The sequence below is a fragment of the Mastacembelus armatus genome, chromosome 9, assembly GCF_900324485.2.
Source record: "Mastacembelus armatus chromosome 9, fMasArm1.2, whole genome shotgun sequence".
NCBI lineage: Eukaryota > Metazoa > Chordata > Actinopteri > Synbranchiformes > Mastacembelidae > Mastacembelus > Mastacembelus armatus.
The window spans coordinates 15833134-15856597 of NC_046641.1; the positions used below are offsets into that span (position 1 = coordinate 15833134).

The 23464-nt window shown below is 41.3% G+C and overlaps 3 protein-coding genes across 3 annotated transcripts in view; 1 reads left to right on the forward strand and 2 right to left on the reverse strand.

Moving 5' to 3' along the window:
* Positions 1–657: 657 nt before the first annotated feature.
* On the reverse strand, positions 658–9138 carry rgs7bpa (regulator of G protein signaling 7 binding protein a). The gene is made up of 6 exons (XM_026322122.1): positions 8989–9138; positions 7981–8147; positions 2226–2356; positions 1678–1822; positions 946–1016; positions 658–788 (listed from the first exon to the last, which is right to left on the reverse strand). The coding sequence occupies exons 1-6, from the start codon at positions 9136–9138 to the stop codon at positions 697–699; spliced, it is 756 nt and encodes a 251-aa protein (XP_026177907.1). The 3' UTR covers positions 658–696.
* Positions 9139–18360: 9222 nt separating this feature from the next.
* The window catches only part of ipo11 (importin 11), a 139581-nt gene continuing 134477 nt past the window's right edge, over positions 18361–23464 (reverse strand). Inside the window, exon 32 of the transcript XR_003296483.1 lies at positions 18361–18394. The gene's annotated coding sequence lies outside the window, so the exon portion shown is untranslated. The remainder of the gene's footprint in view (positions 18395–23464) is intronic.
* On the forward strand, positions 21745–23022 carry htr1aa (5-hydroxytryptamine (serotonin) receptor 1A a). The gene has a single exon (XM_026321113.1). It carries the CDS (start codon positions 21745–21747, stop codon positions 23020–23022), a length of 1278 nt encoding a protein of 425 aa, XP_026176898.1.

Genomic DNA, 23464 nt, shown 5'->3' on the forward strand with positions numbered 1-23464 from the left:
TAGAATATGTGTATATACAAGTCTAATGTCTCAGTTTCTAGATAGATATTGTGTGCAAAGACATTTTCTTTTTGAGTATTGTATCATATGTTCCATTTTGAAGCTGAAAAGTTAAAGTTGGGTACAGGTTCTTGGTTTATGGAAGACTAAATTAAGTACATTAAGAAGAAAAAACAGCAAGAAACAGAAAACAGACTGTAATACACAGCAAACTTACAGATCTCCTTACAAACCTGTGACATCAGCTTAGACAGACGAAGGTATAACATCTTTGCATTCATGTGATGTCTATTCATGTCATTGGCAACAGTGACAGTTATATTCCCTTTTTTTAAACATAAATTCTCATTTCATTCACTCAGGTTTGAAGAAGTAATTAAACATTGACATTATTTTAAAAGACATCTCATTCTCTTACATTGGACAATGATATCTGACTTCATTTACCAAAAAAAGGAAAAATCAGTTGCAAAATATCTTAAAATATATGTTCATGACTTTAGTTTGCATTACATTGCAGTTACAATTCTTCTTTGTATTACAAAATAAAAATTATAAAATGGACAGCCTTTAAAAAAAAGAGAAAGAGACAATTTATTTGAAAATGGCAGTAATAGATTGGTGGGAGACACAAGTGGTGAAGGACAGTGGGTAATGGTGTATTCTGCCGCCTCCTACCCACAAAAGGTGGGGCCCTTAGCTGGTTACCAGGCAACAGAGTCCAAAGAACCGCCTCTTCCTCTGTCGGACCAGCGGGTAGGGAGTCAGGTTCAGCAAACTGCTGTCATCTGGGCACAAGAGCACATAGACAACACTGCCAAGTCAGACATTGTCGCTCGTTTTTTTAGATTTCTGAAAGTGTCATTGTGCAGCAGGACTGAGGTGTGTGTGGGTATGTGTGTGTAAGAGGGCGAAGGTAAAGAATGTGTTTGGTTTCTAGCTTACCTTGGTTCTTCAGTGGTAATGGCATAGTCTCCCTGAGTTTACTGAGAAGGTTCTTCATCTCTCTCATGTCCCTACAATATCATGAATAAGGTATTTTATGTAGAGTGTCTCATGTAGTACACTATATTTTCAGACACACATTCACTCATTTTACTGCCACGAAATTCACAACAAATAGTATTTGTCTTGCCATCTAAAATTCCATTTTAAAATATTTTGTACTTTTTATAGTAAAATTTATAATTTCAGCTCCTCATATAATAAACACTAAGTAGAAGTTATTAAATTTAAATATTTGGTTATGTAGGTTTATTAAATTAACAATTAAACCAACCAATTATCAAATAATAATCATAAACACTACATTACCCCTCTGTCTAGTCTGTCGTGTAAAGGTTGCAAAGCAACTTTGACAAATCTAGGTATAAATAAACAATTTCTAACTATTAATGACAAGACCAAAAGAAGGAACTTTGAAAGTGATACATTTAAAGTATTAATGTGCTTTTAGAGAACAATGTAAATAGTATAATCCAGAGGAACATGTCAGTGCAGCTGTGACCTTTTCAGTCCCGCAACATGTCACTGTAATGTGACAAAAAAATGAAACAAAATAGTTGCTTACTTTGCATTATGTTTCTTTGTAAAGATGAGTACATATACAAACATTTACAACATAAACACACAGAGAAGGACACAACAAGCACCACAACATATCTTTTGTCAACCTACTTTTCTATGTTTTCTATGTCAGTGGCCACCAACCAGCAGAGGTGAGGACAGTCAATGGGAGAGGAAGAAGTGTCCTCCAGGATAGGGATGTCTGAGCTCTCCTCTGTCTTACTGTCAACCCCAGGAGGGCCACAGGAATCTTTACCTAAAGCACACAGAGAGCAATTATAGCCTGCAACATGTGTCACCATTACATGCACAGAAAAACAAATACAAAAGGCTCATCTTAAATTACCCATGAGATCACATGATCACTGTACACTTCATTCAAAAGGTACTGGTTCATATTTGTTCACATATTTTCAGGCTTGTTGATCAAGCTGCTGACTATAGGGATGATAGTAATGATCAATTATAATAATCTGAATTACAAAATGATAGAAAGCTGTCAAAGAAGAATTATATCTGAGCATATACTATATTTTGGAATCTGCTCAAATGTTGTGATTATCGTGTTCCTTTTGGCAGTTTTCTTTTAAACTAATTACAATAAAAAAGAGGCACAAAGTATTAGTGAAGCTAGTTATTTAGAAGCTTCATGTATTCACCTTTCCTGTGGAGCTGCAGGGAGCCCAACAAGCAGACAGATTTGAGCATCTCAGTGATGTACATCTCCAGGCAACACTGCAGCTGGATGAAGAGCCTACAGATCTCAGGGTGGATCTCACCGTCCTCTGGCCTGAAATGCCACATAGTGGGGGCACAGTGAGGCTACTGGACACACAAATTTAAAGTATAGCAGAAGGGGAAACTTCATAGATAGTCTCATCATACCTCTGTATACACCTTAACAGTAGTTGACACATCATTAAAAGGATTCAAAATCAATAAACTTAAGTATACTGTACAGTATATATTAATGCAACCACAGGGGGGCACAATCCAGTGTCTTCATGTGCCGGTCCTAAGTCCGCGTAAATGCAGAGGGTTGTGTCAGGAAGGGTATCTGACGTAAAATCTAAGCCAAATCAAATATGCAATTCACAAATATGACTTCCATACTAGATCGGTCGTGGCCCGGGTTAACAATGACCGCCACTGGTGCTGTTGACTTACAGGGTGCCAGTGGAAATTGGACTACTGTTGGTCAAAGAAGGAGAGGAGGAAGGCGTGTTCGTAGGCAAGGAGAGAAGAGGAAGGGCAGGAGTGTAGGACTTAGACTAGGGACTTTGAATGTAGGGACTTTGTCAGGAAAAACCAGAGAGTTGGCTGATATGATGGAGAGAAGAAAGGTGGATATCTTGTGTGTTCAGGAGACCAGGTGGAAAGGTAGCAAGGTCTATAGATTAGGAGCAGAGTTCAAGCTGTTTTATCATGGTGTGGATGGAAAGAGGAATGGAGTAGGAGTTATCCTGAAGGAGCATTTTGCCAGGAATGTTCTGGAGGTGAAGAATAGTGTCAGATAGGGTGATGAGTCTGAAGCTGGAAGTTGAAGGTGTGATGTTGAATGTTGTCAGTGGTTACGTCCCACAGGTAGGATGTCAGTTAGAAGAGAAGGAGAAATTCTGGAGGGGGATGGATGAGATGATTCAGGGTATCCCTAGTGGTGAGAGAGTGGTGATTGGGGCAGACTTCAACGGACATGTTGGTGAGGGAAACAGAGGTGACGAGGAAGTGATGGGTGAGTTTGGTATGCAGGACAGGAATGCAGAAGGACAGATGGTGGTAGACTTCGCAAAAAGGATGAAAATGGCTGTAGTGAACACATTTTTCCAGAAAAGGTTGGAGCATAGGGTGACATATAAGAGTGGAGGCAGGAGCACACAAGTTGATTACATCTTGTGCAGACGTTTCAACCTGAAAGAGATCAGTGTCTGCGAAGTAGTGGCTGGGGAGAATGTAGCCAGACAGCATATAGTATGGTGGTATGTAGGATGACTCTGGTGGTGAGGAAGATGAAGAGGACAAGGGCAGAGCAGAGGACCAAGTGGTGGAAGTTGAAAAGGAAGAGTGTTGTGTGGCTTTCAGGGAGGAGCTGAAACAGGCTCTGGGAGGTCAGGAGGTTCTTCCAGATGACTGGACAGCTACAGCTAAAGTGAACAGGGAGACAGGTAGGAGGGTACTTGGTGTGTCATCTGGAAAGAGGAAAGCAGATAAGGAGACTTGGTGGTGGATTGAGGAAGTTCAGGAGTGTGTTAAGAGGAAAAGGTTAGCTAAGAAGAAGTGGGACACTGAGAGGACAGAAGAGAACAGATAGGAGTACAGGGAGATGCAGCGTAAAGTGAAGGTAGAGGTGGCAAAAGGCAAAAGGTTGGACACTCAGGAGGGAGAGGTGGATTTGTATAGGTTGGTGAGGCAGAGAGACAGAGATAGGAAGGATGTGCAGCAGGTTAGGGTGATCAAGGACAGGGATGGAAATGTGTTGACAGGTACCACAAGTGTGATGGAAAGATGGAAGGAATACTTTGAAGAGTTGATGAATGAGGAAAATGTCAGAGAGCACAAAGTAGAAGAGGTGACTATTGGGGAGCAGGAGGTAGCAAAGATCAGTAAGGATGAAGTGAGGAAGGTGTTGAAGAGGATGAAGAGTGGAAAGGCAGTTGGTCCTGACAACATACCTGTGGAGGTATGGAAGTGTTTAGGAGAGGTGGCAGTAGAGTTTTTGACTGAGCTACTTAACAAGATCTTGGAAAGTGAGAGGATGCCTGAGGAATGGAGGAGAAGTGTACTGGTGCCCACCTTTAAGAACAAGGGAGACGTGCAGAGTTGTGGAAACTACAGAGGAATAAAGCTGATGAGTCACACAATGAAGTTATGGGAAAGAGTAGTGGAGGCTAGGCTGAGGTCAGAAGTGAGCATTTGTGAGCAGCAGTATGGTTTCATGCCAACAAAGAGAACCACAGATACAATATTTGCTTTGAGAATGCTGATGGAGAAGTACAGAGAAGGCCAGAAGGAGCTGCACTGTGTCTTTGTAGATTTGGAAAAAGCCTATGACAGGGTGCCGAGAGAGGAGCTGTGGTTTTGTATGAGGAAGTCTGGAGTGGCAGAGAAGTATGTTCGAGTGGTGCAGGACATGTATGAGAGGTGTAAGACAGTGGTGAGGTGTGCTGTAGGGGTGACAGAGGAGTTCAAGGTGGAGGTGGGACTGCACCAAGGATCAGCTTTGAGCCCCTTCTTGTTTGCTGTGGTGATGGACAGGCTGAGGTTAGACAGGAATCTCCGTGGACCATGATGTTTGCAGATGACATTGTCATCTGTAGTGAGAGCAGGGAGCAGGTGGAGGAAAATCTAGAGAGATGGAGCTTTGCTCTGGAAAGGAGAGGAATGAAGGTAAGTAAAACAGAGTACATGTATGTAAATGAGAGGGACTCAAGAAGAACGGTGAGGTTACAGGGAGTAGAGGTGAAGAAGGTGGAGGATTTTAAATACCTAGAGTCAACAGTCCAGGACAACGGAGAGTGTGGAAAAGAAGTGAAGAGACGTGTGCAAGCAGGTTGGAACGGGTGGAGGAAAGTGTCAGGTGTGATGTGTGACAAAAGAGTGTCAGCAAGAATGAAAGGAAAGGTGGACAAGACAGTGGTGAGACCAGCAATGTTGTCTGGTTTAGAGACAGTGGCACTGAGAAAAAGACAGGAGGCAGAGCTGGAGGTAGCAGAGCTGAAGATGTTGAGGTTCTCTCTGGGAGTGACGAGGATGGATAGGATCAGGAATGAGGACATCAGAGGGACAGCTCATGGTAGATGTTTTGGAGAAAAAGCCAGGGAAGCCAGATTGAGATGGTTTGGACATGTTCAGAGGAGGGACAGTGAATACATTGGTAAAAGGATGTTGAGGTTAGAGCTGCCAGGAAGGAGGCCTAGACGAAGACCAAAGAGGAGGTTCTTGGATGTAGTAAAGGAGGACATGAGGATAGTTGGTGTGGGTGAGGAGGATACAGAGGATAGGGTTAAATGGAGGCAGATGATTCGCTGTGGTGACCCCTGAAGGGAGCAGCCGAAAGGAAGAGAAGAAGATACTATACAGTATATTAGACCACATAGTGTCAATATACATGAATTATTTGATTGTCTTCTCTAGAAAGATTATTGTGATTTGAGTATATGAAGAATACCATAATCTGAATAACTCCTAATCCTTGGCAGCAATTAAAATCAGAAGTGGTTCCAATTATATAAAAAGTTTACCAAAGTTTGCTAAATGAAAGCTTTCAGATGACAGATAAGCTGTGGAGTTTGCGTTAACATTAAGTAATTAAGAGCACAGCAGTAGCTTCACAACCATATAAATCTAGCGTATGAGGTGAGACTACTACAGCAGGTGATATTCAGTGGGTGTGCTATCACATGGGAAAGTGACAACGATGAAAGGCGTGAAACTTGCACCTGGTACAAATATTTCTCACACAATTCTTGCTGTCGCATTCCCCTCCTCCAGCAGCAAGCTTCTCATTCCCATCCTGCTTTCTGTCACAGTGCTGCCTTCTACAGTACTGTTGCTAAAGCACAGCTGTCATCAATGCTATACTGCTTATCAGCTTTCCTCTAGCACATCGGAGAGGCCCTGCATCACTTAAACTATTCAGATACACTGGCTTTATTTGATTAAAGGGAAATGAGCTGTGCTGTCTAATTCAGGCTCTGTGCCCTTAGTAGTGCAGAAAGACGCTGAGATGTCCTGCAGAGCCTTTAGAAAAGGAGGTTTAGAGTTTGCCCTGGTGGTGATTATAACAGTGATGCTGATGGTGTTTTCTGTGGGAACTTAAGAGTTTTCTGAAATGTTTCTGCACTGTCTCTATCATCATTAGTAGCAATAGGGAAATCAAGACCAGGACTATAATGTTCTTGGTGAGAGAGCAATAACTGTACCTATAGATAGTCTAGTATAATTACAAGACATATATCAAAAAAGAATAGCGCAGTGGAAAAAAGGGTTGGCAATGTAAACTGCATTGTTTTTCCAAAGACTGAAATAAGATGCTAGTAAAGCCTTGTTATAAAAAGCAACTGAGGCGCCCCTGTTCATTGGGTGTTACATGATTCATCCTTCCTGTGACAGGAAACATTCAGTAGACATGTTTAATGTTTAACTCTATGATTCTGTCAGATATATGTGGTTCAAAGCTTTCATACTTTGTCATCCATGTAATGATATGCATTCCTAAATCACTGTAGGATATAGCAATTGGATTAATTATTGAGGCTGGAAATATGTTCTAGAGTAGAGCAGAACACATTTTTAACTCATCCTTATAAAAAATATTAATTGAGTGTTTCCACGGCTCTCCAATAAACTGTAGTTGTGAGGAGGAATATGGGCTATAGCTGGAGTAAAACTGGTGCTGTTATTGTGTCGGTAGTGGTTGGGCTTTGGCAAACAGCTAGCACTGCAGACAACCACCAAATCTCTCAGCACTGGCCTCAGTCTGTCCGATTGTTATTTAAGTAAGTTTGAAGGTGCCAAGTCAGCTGGCACCTCAGCCTCACTGAGGACCTTCAAATCCCAAGCCTCACTTTGCCCTTCTTCCACTGGCACCAATGTGGAGGAGGTGTGCTCACTGGAGGGAGCGAGCCGACTGAACAGACATGTGAGGCTTCTATTAAAGCTGCTTTCTTTAACCTTATCTTTAACCCAAAGCTTCCATTGTAAATATATCACCAGAAATGTATATTTGCATGAAAACAGGAATCACATCACAGTGATCTTTTCTTTTTGTTTGCAAAGAAGAAACCACAGATGTGAATTAATATAAACATTCAGCACTCCACAAAGCGATAACATGTACTGTGGAAAAGCATGCTAGTCAAATGTTAAATGATCATAACAGAGACTGAAGCCACAAAATACACACAGAGAGCCACTCTCACAATACATTAAAAGCGACAATGTAAAAGTCACTGCCCCCACATTATTGATATTATTATCTCGGATATTCGTCCTGGGAAACATTTCACTTCCGTTCCACTTTATGCATTAACGTTTTAGGCCCAGTTAATGAGAAGTGGCCAGTTACAGTATGTTGTTGTGATTGCTTCCTGGTAAAACTGTCCCAGCAATTAGACATGTCACAGTTTTTAAAAGCTGATCTCATGTTTTGTTTTTCTAAACTATTGCCCCATTTTAACCTCCACAGTAATGGAGCTGACACTGAGATGGGTTGAATACAGTTTAGAGAAACAGGTTTTATGCGAATTAGAGATGAGGTTTAAAAAAACAAAACAAAACAAAACAAAACAAAAAAACAATCGCTACTTTGAGGCTCTCTGGTGTTGCAGCGCGCACAGTTTGCTGCGTTCAGATCATTGATAGCTGTTTGCGAGGCCGTCATGTTCAGCACCATGGACAGTGTCTGTGCCAACTCACCCTGATATCAAGGACAGACTGTGATGTGCCGCTCGCGCCATTTCGCAGCCTTTAGTTCGGGTCTTCAGCATCTCGGCCCGCAGAGAGGGGCAGTCGACGGTGATTTCACCAATGGAGATGACCAGCTCACGGTACAGAGCCACAAGTGTATTGAACTCTTGAACGATCTGCGTTACAGAATCACACAACATTAAATGAGCTGTAAATGAGCAGCAGTGAAATATAACAGCCAACTTTCTGCTCTGGCCACTGCAGCAGAAAAGCCTTTAGGATGCACGTTGACTTAAAAAAAAAAAAAAAAAATCAAAAGGTGTCAGCCAGGAGCACTGCTCTTCTCTTTAAAGGTTTCTCTCACATATACTTCAAGAAAATTACTATATCAAAAACTGCAAATCTGCACATATGCGGTCACAAACCAATTCATTTCTAAAAGAAACGTAATGAAGCAAAAAAAAGTGAAGCGTTAAAATAGTCCGCATAGTCAGAGTACACGATGAATGCATTGATTTTCCTCCTATTATGCTAAGTTTGGCTGTTTGCACAGCCTCAGAGCCTGGGACTGGAGCAAATATTTCGCTCATCCTGTGTATGAACAGCAAGTCTCCATGACGTGCGCTGGTAGCCTGTGTGGAAGCGTGAAGCAGGATCTATCCAACATATCTGTCAAAACACGGGACATCTGTGCCATGATCAGCAACACCTCCGTAAATAATCTTCCTGAAAGCAGCACAAAGCACCAGCAGCTTCACACACTCCAAACGCCAATCACACAGTCGATGTGCACGCTGAGATTCTGTTTGGCTTCACAGCCGACAAAGTAATGCAAATGCACAGAGCTATTTTTAGGTTCCCAGACCGGCTTACAGGGTTCTTTATGCAGCTATTAACAGCTGTCGCCTGTGCATCCTGCGTGCACGGGATAGTCGATCTAGAACAAAGAAAGCTTGGGATAATAACAGCAGTCCATATCAGAGGCACCATGCAGTCCCTGACGTGTCGCAAACCTACCATTCTGCAGTCGGCCACGGCGCGCTGGGCTTTGCGGGTACTTTCGGTGCTCTCCCTCCTCTGTGGGTCTCGGTAAGGAGGCTTGCCGATCTGGAAGATGTTCCCGGTGGATCTGGGGCGGTTTTTGCGCCCATTCGATGCAGAACTCATGCATACAAACACACTAATAAAACAGCCTTACTAGAGAACTGTTTTATCTTATTCTCCCCTCAAACTCCACCACTTTCTCTCTTCCTGCCTCACTGTTCACCCTTTTCTCCCCGTTTATGCTCAATTCACCTTCGCCAACTACTCGCTTATTCTGATTATTGCTCGGTGTGTCACTCACGTTCCTTCCCTACAGTGTGAGAGGAAGTAAATATTTTCCCAGACGAGCCTCAGGGCGCAGGAAAAGAACCGGATGAGCGCCTGCGACTCCTCTCCGCATTGCCTTGACTGCGACGGGGCGCAAGTCACCTTCACTCCAGCAGCTCACGGTGCACAGTGAAGACTTCACACCCAACCCCGGAGTCCAGCTAGCTGAGGTGTCTTCTCTGACGCACCGATATCGGAAGGAAACGATCGCATTCACGGTTATTCTCCAAATGCAACCATTTTTTATAATTGCGCGTTTCCATTAAGCAGCAATAAAAGGACGATAACGATCTTTTCTCAGGCGCTCAACCTCCGTTTAGAGAGCAAATAAAAGGCTGCGGACGTCTCCGCTGACAAGAGCCAACGCTTTGAGCCTCTGTGCTGGAGAAAATGTGACCGTCCCCAAAACCAAAACTTAATTCCTCAATTCCACTTCCAGTGTGCGTTTCTGCAGCTAGCAGGCCTGTCTAACCTTGGAGAGGCAGGAGAAAAGGAGCAGGTGCTACAAGCCTGACGTGGCTCTGTGGCTGCAACACTGCGCACCCAAAGGACGGGAATACTAATAGGGCCCATGAAGACAGACCCCCGCCCTCAGATCTAGTCTATATGAGCCTCTAAACATGTGAACTTCACGCTACAGGTCACTCTGCCTCCTACCAGGAGAGATATAGGCCTACAATAAAGTGGATTCACTTCTCCAGCCAATTTCAACTTTTCTATTGAATACCACAGTTTAAACTGACCCCACTGACAACAGACATATTCACAGGCTAGTGTTTATATAACGTAAATGAGTTTTACTATATTTGTTTCTATTTACAACAACAGCAATATTAAAATAATATTCTTAGTGTAGTACCATGTGAAATTTAAGGGATAAACAGTATTAATCAGAAGAAGAGAAGAGGATTGGGGCCAGTAAAACATACTTTGATTTTAAAAGTCAGTAGCCTATTTTGAGAATAAAGTCAGAAGTAAAACAAAAATTATAAAACATTATAAAACATTGGCGTTCACTGTGGTATTTTACAATCTTTTACAGTAAATTCAATAGGACTGACAGCTTGACAGTTTTACATTTTCACATTATCCTTACTATGGGTAATTGTGCATGTGAAGGGTATATTATATTCTAAATGTCAGGGAAGATACATGACAAAAACATACATTGTAAAAAGGTCTGGCTGAATGAAACTGCTTTCATGCACACAAAGAAATGGGCCACAGGGGCGTCCACCTTCTTATTGTCCTGATAATGTAAATGTGCCTGACTCTGCTGGTGGCTTTCAGTGCCAACTTTTTGCCTTTCTTTGCTTTTCATAACCACAAAGAGCAAAGTATGTGGCAGCTATTCTGAATAAATTAGGAGTCCATTTCAGTGAAAGTGCTCACTAACTGCATTCAGTCATATTAACACACGTAGACACAGACTGCACAGAGTGGCACAGGAAGATGAGAAACAAACAGTGTCATTTTACCTCTTTTTTTGGTGGTAATCTCTTCTTCGTCATAGCAACGTGTATTGACCAAGAGTAAATCAGTTTTAAATGCTACTGCCTTTGTGCATTGCCAAATGAGAGTCCTTCTTCATGACTTTCCCAAACCTTCAGCTTCGCACCTCTCATCACACAAAGCCCAAAATTGTTTTAGTCTCAATTCAGGAGGACAGAGGAAGTCCAAATATGTCATTTGTGGGATTACTTTAGTTCCTGTATTATTTCTGGGTACCCCCAAACCACAAAGGTAACGCTTTTTGTTTAGGAGGTCATTTTTCATTCTCCCAAGGCCCAGACTTTGCTTGCTGTGCAACTCACATCACAGCAATCCATTTCACCTAATGAACACAGCGATTCAATGCCCACGCCATACTTCACATGGATGCAATGGAAAAACAAAAATGAAGTCTTTTGGAAAAGTACAAATACTATTTGGAATACTAATGTGAAAGGTCACAACTAACAAATGCATTTTAAAGCCTAATTGCCTGTATCTATAATCTGTGTAAATTTAATTTTCCCTATAAAACTGTGGCAACTAAACAAACAATCTATTTCGTCTAGGGATGCCCAAACACAAACAAAACACAACAGTCCTTCTCACTGCAAAAAGTCCTTTTGTATAATACAGCTCAAGCCCCAGTTAAAAAATAGTAGCAAGGATGTGGTCTCCTGTCATGCCAAAGACCAAACCTTTCATTTAATTAGGTTTACTGACGATGCATTAATGTGAGAATCCACAAATAAAGTTGTCACTCCTGTTGTTTCTTGTTTGCTTTATTGTGGTTAAAATTAGAAACAACTACAAACAAACCCTGTGAAACCTTTTAAAATTGTCTAATAACCACAGAACAGCACATTCTAGTGAGTCCCAATGACAAATATGATTCAAATTGGTTCCACTGTCCACTATAATATTCAAGTGTTAAGTATTTATTGCTATTTGAACTTTAAATTTAGGAATATTGTTTATCTGTTAAATCCTCACTTTATTCATCCCAAAATAAGATTATGCAGCTGTACTAACCAATGTTCAATCCATTTTTTTCTATAAAGTCTAGTCATTAATATGTCACAACAAATTAGGAGTAGACCAGTTGGTCATGGATTTGTTGCTGATGTTGCTGATCTCTCCCCCTGCTTTCCTGCCTGATGCTTCTCTTCTGGCTTTTCAGTAAAGATTAAAAACTAATGCCCTCAATAAATCCCTTGTCCTCTCATTAAACCCTACTTCACTTTTTTTCTCACATTCCTTGAATACATACAGAGGACATGCCTGTCCCCTGCTTCTTCTTTAATTTATTTAACTTCATCCTTCAGTGTGTTTCTACATCACACTGGCATTATTGCCTCGACTGTCAAAAAGAAGGGAAGAAGAGGTAGCAAAGAAAGCAGAATATGAAGAAGCCAATAATCCAGTTGACTGAGTAAATGTAAATTATGACCATATCCATGTCAAAGCGCCTACGATGAGGGTTATCCTCAAAGTCCATAGCATCCATATGGTAGCCTTCTCTATGGGGGAGCTGGTGCCTGGGAATGGGACCGGACTGCCTCTGGAAGCCTGAGGTGGATGACAAATGAAACATCTGATGGTTTTCAATCAACCGACACTGCCCCAAAGCTTCCAAAATACTACTTAGGTATCAAAATGGCGTGCTAACTATTGAGGAGGTCAGGGTCGTGTGTGGGTTCAGATGTTTTTTCAAGTAAAAACCTTAAATTTTGAATGTTTTAGGCGATGAACACAGATTAAAATAATTTTGTATCTCCATCATATTTACATGCCATACACATATAAATCTGAATGTAGGTAGATAACATTTACAAAAACAACTGAAAGCTTTTATGAATAAATCAAATTTCATATTGTGTTTTTGATTTTAAATTGTATTTGGTTGATAATTTGCTTTCTTTTTTAAGTAAGACAGCAAAATGTCAAAAAACATTTCAATCCACACCTGCAGAACTAACTTTCTCTCTGTTTTGTTGTGTTAGTGTCTCCTTTGAAGCTGATTAACATACTACTGTACTAAAGGTACAGTATATGTGATGTACATGGTTAAGATACCAATGTATGGAAAGGTAGAACAGTGTTTCCAATGCATGTGTGTGTGTAGACAAGGCAGCTGCTTAAATTTGTATTTTGTATGCTACACAGTTGATGCATTTTGTTTACTATTCCACTAAAACTTTGATGTGCTGAACAGAATAAAGCAGCTGAAGTTGCAAATGTGCCATACTACTGTCTCCACTTGCCTCCAAAGATATGGAAAAGTTTCCTGCAGCTCGGGAGAGGCCATTTTGCACAACTTGCTTTCTGAAAATTCTGTTTCCGCAAAAGGTATTCCTTTGGGAAGAACGTCCTTGCTGTTTGGCTCAGTTCTGTAAGCAAGAAAGAGAGAGAAAAAATGATTGTAGTAACTGAACATCTTGTTCACACCTTCACTGCTTCTTGAAAAAACAGCAGCACATGCAGCATCACCAGACTCCCTTATTTTTACCTTGTTCTGCTTCTGTGTGACCTTGGCTTTGGTAATCAACACAAGAATTGAATCTACAATCCTTGTCATCTAATCACTAACAAGAGCCCTCAGCGTGTCTGAAGTCCTCATAACCATGGCCACTGCCTTTTATGGTTACAGCAGTGTCCCTGCTGCTCACTTTCTCCTACAGACATCTAAAAGTAGGCCAACATGAATCACAGAACTTCATTAATTATTCACAGATTAGTCCAAATCAGACGACATTATATGTAATATGTGTGCAGTGATCAAGTGGTTCCATGTATAGTGGTTCCAAATGAAATATTATTTCTTATTTCTACCAGAAAGCATCAAATAAAAGTGTTCAGAGTGTGTTTGGGTTTGTCTTCTCGGTCTAGGTGACTCATCTGGCCAAAGCTAAACTAAAGGTCTATTCTGTGACCCATGGGACATCTGCAGCTGGGCCCTCTGAACACACTGCATCTCATCTGATGTCATCTGTTCAGCAGCAAACAAACAAAAGAATACACATGTAGCTGCAAATGTGTGTGTAATTCCGTATCTTGACAACCAATTTTTTGCCTTGGTATTAATTAAGAAATTATGATTTTAAGAATATACATTTTGCAGGCAATTTTAAACTGTTTTTTATGTATTTGTGTATGTATGTATCTATCTATCTGATCACATCATACGTATTTCAGATCATGTGTACTGCACAGTGCTTTATGCCAATTAGATTACCCTTCTGGAAGAAGACATGTGTGATGATTGTTCTGCAGAGGGGGCAAGGGGTGCTACTGGGGCTGTTCTTAGCCAGGGTCCTCAGACAGGGTTCACAGAAGATGTGGTTGCAGGGGTGACACATGTAAGGGCTGAAGTACACGTCCAAACACACAGCGCAGATATAACCTTCTCTGTCCCTGGCGCTCACACACTCTTCATCCTCACTGCTGCTGCTGTTGCTGCTGGATGGGTTCCCTGTTGACCTCTGGGGGTGGAGGAAAGGCAAATGAAGAAAAGACATTTTTAAACTATAAAGCAATGTGTATATATCAAAACACATATGTGTTCATCTAAATTATGGTGGCAACCTCATTTCTGCAGAGTTATGTCTCCATGGAGTGAGTTTCTCAGAGAGAGAGAGACTAAAAAATGAACCTGGCTTTGCGTTAATTGACAGAATGATGGAAAGCAATCCAGAGATCTGACCCCTCACATACAAGGTTTTAAGTATATATTATCACCAAAAGAGGTCATATGAGCAGCTGGCAGGAAACATATAAGGTGTATTTTTTTCAGTCCTCTTGAGATTCTTTAATGCACCATATTTGATGAGTGCAAATGCTTTTGACACTGACCTGTACAGCATAATAATATGTGTGAGGGCACAAGGGTGTCAGGTGTGAGTCCCACAGAATAAAACGTCTACCTACCTACTTAACTATATTTTTACTAGACATACTGTAAAACATAAGCGCTGTTTGTTGAAATTAGTAAATTGACCCTGAAGTTGGCCTTAATTTAAACTCCATTCACAGAAAACATGTAAATATGTGGCAGAATTCAGTATTTCATTCAGAATTCATTGTCCACAAGGTACAGTATGAGTCAGGCATTTCAGTAAAGAAGAAGAAATACTTTGTTTACACTGAAGATAGCCAGGCTTTTGTTATTTTTAATTTAGTTTGTATCCTTTTATTTCATGCAGAACTATACATCTGACACACCCACTGCTCACATCCCTGCTTCCTCCCAAGTGCCTCTGCAGTTAAATCCACACTCAGCTCACCCTTTCCAAATTCCAAAATTATAATTCATATGAGAGGATATATTCTCAGAACACTATCTGGGGCCCTTCAGGTCCCCCACCTCATCTATAGACCTGTGTTGGCAGATCACTGGGGATTGGTGTCTCACGCTCTAGTCTGGAACAAGTCTGGGGACGCTTCTAGGGTAATTACTACTTTCTCACCCAGGGGGAGCTCCAGGGACTTCCCTGTGGCACTAGCCCTGCTTTCCAAGGTGTGTCATTAACACAGATAAGAGAACACAGAGTGTGCAGCTCCCAAATATCCATGGGCCCTGAGGCTCTCACCTGGCAATATGCACTGTAACATTGCAGCTTTGTCTTGGTTACAGTAGCTGTGGAACTTGGAGTAGCAACTAAAACTCTATTTCAGCTTCTGTACAACAACAATTAGAAAAAAACATATAATCCAACACTAATTGCCTCTCCATCACTCCAGATATAAACACTTTCTGTAGGGAAACATGCATTCTGACCTCTGTCCTACTGCACAGTGTATCACATGGTGCTCGAAAGCAATTATATATATTTCTAGCAGAGGAGTTAAAACTTACTATCCTACAAACCACAAAGACAAGGTAAATTGAAGTAGTAAAAAGAGAGTGGATTAATAAAAAAATTATACTGTAAAAGAATTTATGAAAAATATACAAAAGCTGCACCTGCCTTTCTGAGTAGAGGATACAGATGAATAATAAGCCTACTATCGATCTGCCAGTAGAACTCTCAAATTTTGAAGTATTGCTCAGCAGCTAATAGAGCAAATGTTAATGTCAACTGAGCTGTTTCCAAGTTAAAATATGTGTAACTGTGCAAGTGCAAAGTTGGATACAGCTGAGAAAAGATCCATATGCTCAATAAATCCTGTTAGTGATAAATGGCCAAAGGACTCTCACTGAATTTGCTCTGATTAATACATTTTCACAAGTATAATTAATTGGACAAATATGCTTATTTACATTTTGTCTGAGAGTTACAGTATATTTGAAGACCAATACTACTTTCACATACTGTATAATATGGGGCTGGGACTAGGAGCTTATTAGCCTAGCACAGCATAAAGCCAGGCAGCTGGGGGAACCAGCTACTCTGGCTTTTTCCAAAGTTCAAATATATGGATACCAGCACAATTAAAGCATGCTAGCATTTTATTATAAAAGAAAAGCCTCACTAACCACATAGATCTATGGAGTATGGTGCAGTTACATAGGAAACAAAATTAAAATAAGAAACCTGAGTTTTTTCATATTTAACTCTTGACCCTTCGTTTTACACTTGTGATTAATTGTCGTAAGTGGGATAAAATTTAAAGACACTTCTAGTATCACCCTCATGATGGCATCTATTCTGTCCCACGGAAAATGTATGATAAATCTACATTGTGGTTGAACATTAACACACAAACTTCAAGAAAGAGAGGAAAAGCTGTACTACAAACAATATGATCAGCAGGTGGGAATAAAATTAGGAAATGATATTCTGAGTTTCAAAGCAACTAATTCTATTCAGCAGTCTGTAATGCAGCAGTCAGAATAATATGAATCCCCACAAATAACTACAGATCTGCATGAGCCAATCAAAGCACAATCTGCTCTTTTGTCTGGTTGGTTTTGAAGAGCACACTGCCTAAGCCTCATCAGGCAGCTAATTCAGATGTAACCCCACTTTCAACCACACAGACAATGGCTATTGAGATGTGTCTTGTGCTGATAGGGGTGTTGAGAGTCAGAGTCTGGTTGAAATGAACACATACAGACACAGACAAATACACATCCACTGTAGCAACTCACACTGTGAGATAAAGTGCCATAAATAAATAAAGGGAAATTGCAGCAGTACTTAAGTCTGATTTTTGAATTCTACCACACATACAGGCAAATACAACTTTTAATTTTTTTGCATTAATTTTCCCACTTAAAATGTAAATCGGTCTTTAAGATTATCAGTTGCATGATTTGAGGCAAATCACTTGAGATACTTTTTAGCAGGGGTCTCCAACCCTGGTCCTTGAGTGCTACTGCCCTGCAGGTTTTCCAAGTATCCCTTCTGATTGGCTGAACACAACTGATCCAGGTAATCAGCAGTGTGTAGGGCAGGGATATCTGGAAAACAAACGGAACAGTAGCGCTCAAGGATCAGGGTTGGAGACCCCTGCTTTTGAGTTTGCTGTATCTACTTATTCCCTAAAAATCAAAATGTTATCAAAATAAAAGACCCTGACGTCTACCCCTAAACCTAAACAACACCTCCATCCTAACCCTAATCGCTAGTTTACCCATAAACTTCCAATCCCAAGCCCATGTGAATAAAGTTAAACCCAGTTAGTTGTCATCCACCTGTCTGCTCTCCTGAAGCTGACTTTGTTTCCACCTCTCCCTTCTCCGATGTCTTCTCCTCAGACTCTTAATCCGGTTCTTCTCTCTTTTACTCATCCTTTTCTCCTCAGTGAGGACACAAGGTCGCGCCACTCCTGGAATCATCGTTTGACTCATCACCTCCATCACACCACTGCCTCTGACCTTACCATCTCCCACAACCTGGTCTCCTTCCTCCTCATTCTCCTCCTCTTCTCCTAGCTCTGAGCTAGTGAGAGATGTGATGTGTTTCTGAGTATAATGGCTTTGCAAGGATTGTTCAGTTGCTGCCCTACTTCTGACCTTCACCCAGAATGGATCTGGCTCTCTGGATGGACTAAATGGGAACTGGATTGAGTCTCCCATCACTGCACTGCATGAAAGTCTGTGAGGTGACAGAGTTGTGGATCTGGTTTGGATGGGCAGTTGAGGTAAAACAGATGACATGGATGTCATGGCTAGCCAAGGAGATTCAGCATTTAAATTGGTCATGCTAGTGCAGAAGCAGTCAATGTTGTGAGGTCTAGGATATTCACGTCCTCTCCACAAATTGTCCAGTCCTTCTCCAGCCTCCAAAAAGTGGTTACATTGGATGTCAGAATTACTGCTAGACAAACTTTCACTGCTTCCTGTTACTTGTCTCTCGTGTTGAACATCTCCATGTGTCTCAGTTCTTGCAGACCTTTTATGCCTTTGTTTTCCTCCTTCCCTACCTCCCACATCTTCAATATTTTGTCTGTTGTCATCCTTATCTTGGTTTTTCTCCCTCCACCTTCCTCTGTTGTCCTCTTTGCAGCTCTTTTTATACACTTTCCTCCCTGGCAGGGCTGGTCTCAACAGCTGCTCCACACTGCTTGTCCTTTCCTCTTCAGCAGACCTTTCACTTCCCAGCTCAGGTCTTGCTTCCTTTAAACAAGTGGTATAAATCTCACTGTTATTTTCTTGACCAGTGTCCTGAGTTCCACAATCTCTAACTCTGCTTGACCCATTTACACCAGAAGCCCCTACATGGAAGCTCATGATGTAGCTTTTGAGGACCTTCTTCCAAAACAGCATCCATTTGAAGCAACTTATCAATTATCCTGTTTTTTTTCCTGTCATCCTTTCCACAGTCTTCCTTTTGCCCACCACGTCTTTTGGGTGTATAGATTTAAGCTCTTTTTTAAGAGTTAGAGGGACTGTTCCAGTGCAGAAGAGGTGTGCAGTTCAGTCCTGTGGCCTGGCCTTTCCTGTCCCTGTTACCCCCTGGGACATTCCATACTGTTGGCAAAGTCCCATTGTTGAGCCCCATTATAATAGGTGCACTATTCATGGCCTCACTGTTGTTCTGTGTGACCTATAGAAAACACACTGCCATGCAACCACTGAAAAAAAGGTGAAAAAGCCAGAGCCATCTTTTTCCCCCACCTACTACCCACTAGTGTCAGCTTTTTTCTCTCAGGTTGATAAGCAAAGCCCAGAGTGAGTGATTTTGTCTATGCATGTAGCTACTATACAAGCACAATTCTTCAGACCTTTCCTTTATTGACTAGTGCAACTAGCCTTTTCCTGGTTTTTGTAGAAAAACAAGACTTGTCCAAAATAAAAGCCTAACTTAATTTCTTTACAGGTTTTTTAACATGTTGTTTGTAATAAAAGAAATCATCAAGCCAAAAACACGGATGTGTCAATAGTGTCTGAAACTTTTTTCTTTAATCTGAAACTCAGTTTTGTCTGCATTTTTATACCAGCTTGAGTTGAGTGAGAAAGGAATGTCAATAAACATAGACTGCAGTGCCTCTGTGAGCAAGTGTAGACACATATATAAATGTGTATCATCAGCATAATAATGTTTTGTTGCATGTACATGAATGCTTACATTTTTATAGGGAGAGAGAATACATATGGAAAGTTATTTTACAACACATCCACTGTATCACATGCTGCTATGTATCTGTGTAATTGCTTTCCACACTTCTTTCTTTTTGTGTCCTCGTTGTAAAATACATGTATTAAGAGACCTAGAAATCCAGAGACCACAACAATGAGATTTTGCCTGAAATTCTTCCACACAGTAGATTGGGCTAGTAAACAACTCTGTGCTTTTTATTGGAATGAAGATGATCATGTTTGGGTTTCATCTGGCTGTTACTTGCACTCTGTCAGATGAAAATTGCATAAAGTTCTCAACTTCCTCCTCAAGTGTAGTTTGGTGCTTTTTGATGCACTGTAAATGAGATATCCTCTAAAAACCTTACAATGAAGCTGAATTCCCAGTAATGCAGGGAGGCCACTTTTTGCCAAGGAGATAAGATTTTAATTGATCTCCTGAACTTTCTTAGGTCAGTGACTGTCAGTGGTAACAGAGAAGTAATATTCAGATTTTTCATTTTTAATATACTTTATACATGTATTCCACAATTACATAAAATGGAGCCTGTCATTCTCACTTTAGCTCAGGCTTTATTTTTTCTTTTTCATGCAGTATTTTAAATTGTGAGGGTGAACATATCACTATTTGGCCTTTTATATTTTTAAAAAGGTTCCTGCTTATCTAGAATATTAATAAAAGGTATATAGAAAGACACCTATTTAGATTCTACCTTAATGTCTCTTATAGTTGGAGCAATGCCATGAACACTAATTGCTGAGTATTTGTGCGTGTGTGTCTCAGTAGTCAAAATTAGATTATTATTGTTCTTACTGACAGTACACTTGTGATCTGTATTTTGTTGCTATCTGTAGATCATATGTACTTGCCTGACTTGTATTTTGGTCTCTCCATCCATCACTGATGACCACGTTTGGATCTCCAACAATCAAAGACCCCTGGATTACAGTGTCAATTGTCTTTAGGTATTTAATTACCCATTTGTTAAGGAATTAGAACAACTACAGTGCAATATAGACAAAGGCTGATTCTACAATAATAGTTTACAATATAACAGCAGTAGCTAAAGAAAATAAATTTACTGTGATACAAACAAGCAGTTGGAATATCACTATCCATGGTTATAGCTTTTGATTTGTACAGTTCATAGTCAACTGAAATTTGGCTGGATCTTTTCCAAGAGGCAGGAGCAACCTCTCTCCCACTGTGCACCAATAAAAACCCAAATGTTTGTTTTCCCTTTAATCATCTACATTTCTAGTTTAGATTTCACCCAGTTTGATACTTCTTTTTCAAATTTCACAATATCTAGTTCTCATTTTAAAATTCATTCAAGTCAGCTTTTCTTTTGAATTGTTTAATTATAGCCTGGGTATTCTAGGCTCTGAATAATAAAGGACTGACTCATTTAAATAAAGACTAATGAAATAAATGTAATTATCTGGGTAAACTTTCCTCATCCTTCCTGCATTATTTTACTTTGGCCTAACTCAGTGTAGGCTACTGGGGGCTATCATTGCAGAATGGTGGCCATCATTTGACGTAGTACCCACTGTGGACAGCAGAGGGCAGCAGCTCGCCTCTCTGGACTGCGGCGGTGCTGTCCGTGGTCCTGAAACTACGTTACACTCTCAACATCATTTATTTCTTTCCATTCCGATTCAAATCACATTACGCCAATAAACTCTACTTGACTCTTAGATTCTTTTTTGAGCTCTATTAAATAATAAAGAGCATTTCTATTCAAATGAAATTTGATCCAACGGAAACTTCATTTAAAAGTGATAAAAGATTTGAACATTTGCACAGTTAATGTTTCCACCTCGAGTAGCCGCCGTTAGTTTTTTTTCTGTCTTGCTGGTTTTGTGATAAATTAGTTTATAAGCGTGATTCCTCCTTGAAACCTACTCTATTAGATGCAACCCCATAAAGTAACTCGCAAAATGTAATATAGCCTCCTCGGTAAGTCGAAACATTAAAATAAAGGAGAGACAAAAGGAAGTGAGAGCTCTGCATCACCATTAATTGGCCGTGTGCCGAAAAACGGAAAGCAGAGGCACAAAACTCCAGGGCGACCTCCTCGCGGTCTGACGTACCCAAAGCTGCTGGTATAAATGAATTCACGGCGTCACCAGGCTCAGATGATTCGCTGTACCCGTGAGCGCACCCGACACTAAACGACGACAACACACACAAAACCCCTCACAGACACTCTCACGTGTGCGTCATGCGTCCTGGGAGCGACGGCACAAACTCGGTAACTCCGGTGGACCCCGGTAAAACGCACTATAGTAGCAGTCTGAGGGACTGATTGTGTCCTGCTTATCTGTTCAGTTGCGTGCCCCCCTCTGCTCTGGGAAAGTTGCGCTCTGAGTGTGGTCGCATAATGGATTTTATAACAAGCAGTAACGACAGCAACGCGACCAGCGGTTACCCCAGCGGGGTGGACGTGGTTGCCGACAGGGACCTGGGTGAGAATGGCACGGGATCTGGGTCTCTACCAGATCTGGAGCTGAGTTATCAGATTATCACGTCTCTGCTCCTGGGGGCCCTAATTCTCTGCTCCATATTTGGCAATGCGTGCGTCGTGGCAGCCATCGCCCTGGAGCGATCGCTCCAAAATGTGGCGAACTATCTGATCGGATCCCTGGCCGTGACAGACCTCATGGTGTCGGTGCTGGTTCTGCCCATGGCGGCCCTCTACCAGGTTTTGAACAAGTGGACATTGGGGCAGGAGATCTGTGATTTATTTATCTCACTGGATGTACTCTGTTGCACATCATCCATTCTGCATCTGTGCGCAATTGCCTTGGACAGGTACTGGGCCATAACAGATCCCATAGACTACGTAAATAAACGGACACCAAGGAGAGCTGCGCTCTTGATTAGCGTGACTTGGCTAATCGGTTTCTCCATCTCTATTCCGCCTATGTTAGGTTGGAGAAGCGCCGAAGACAGGGCGAACCCCGACGCCTGCATCATAAGTCAGGATCCAGGCTACACCATCTACTCCACATTTGGGGCTTTTTACATCCCTCTTATCCTCATGTTGGTCCTGTACGGGCGAATATTCAGGGCTGCACGGTTTCGTATTCGAAAGACGGTCAAGAAATCCGAGACAGCAAAAGTGTCAGACAAGTGCCTAACTGTGTCTCCTGCAATCTTCCACAAGAAAACCAACGGAGAGGCCGCAGTCAAAGGCTGGAAGCGTAGCGACGAGTCTAAACCCAGCTCTCCATGCGTAAATGGCGCGGTGAAGCATGGAGAGGAGGGCGAGTCACTGGAGATCATAGAAGTTATCAGCAACTCGAAGACGCACCTGCCTCTGCCCAACACTCCTCAATCCTCACAGGGCTATGAAAACATGAATGAAAAGAACTCCGGAGCGAAGAGAAAGATTGCGCTGGCCAGAGAACGCAAAACGGTGAAAACACTGGGGATCATCATGGGAACTTTCATCTTTTGCTGGCTGCCGTTTTTCATCGTCGCACTGGTGCTGCCTTTCTGTACAGAGAACTGCTACATGCCCGACTGGCTGGGCGCAGTCATAAACTGGCTGGGCTACTCCAACTCTCTCCTCAACCCCATCATATATGCCTACTTCAACAAAGACTTCCAAAGTGCTTTTAAGAAGATTATAAAATGCAAATTCCACAGACTGTAGCCACACACAGTGAAAAGGTGTGTTCACTTACACGTGGATTAATTAAATGGACTGCATGGAACTGCAAAAAAACAACAAAAAAACAAAAACAAAAACAAAAAACAATACACAGACTTTCATTCAGGGACTGTCTCATTTCGCTGTGTGTAAGGGCCATGTATGAAGAAAATTCGGGGTCACTGGCCTCTGATGAAATGAGACAAGAAGGAAATTTTCACTCTTAATGTACAAGCTCATGTCTATTCAGTGTTGTAGCTACAGTGTATAGTTTATATGCCACGGCAGCCATCGTCGTATTGCCATGGAAGACGTGTCATGTGCTGATTCAACGCATTGTATCATGAGACACGTGGGGTTTTCATCATACACACTGAGCTTTGTAGCATTGAAAGAATAAAAACGATCAAAGTTTGACATTAAGAAATATGAGTGCATCATTATT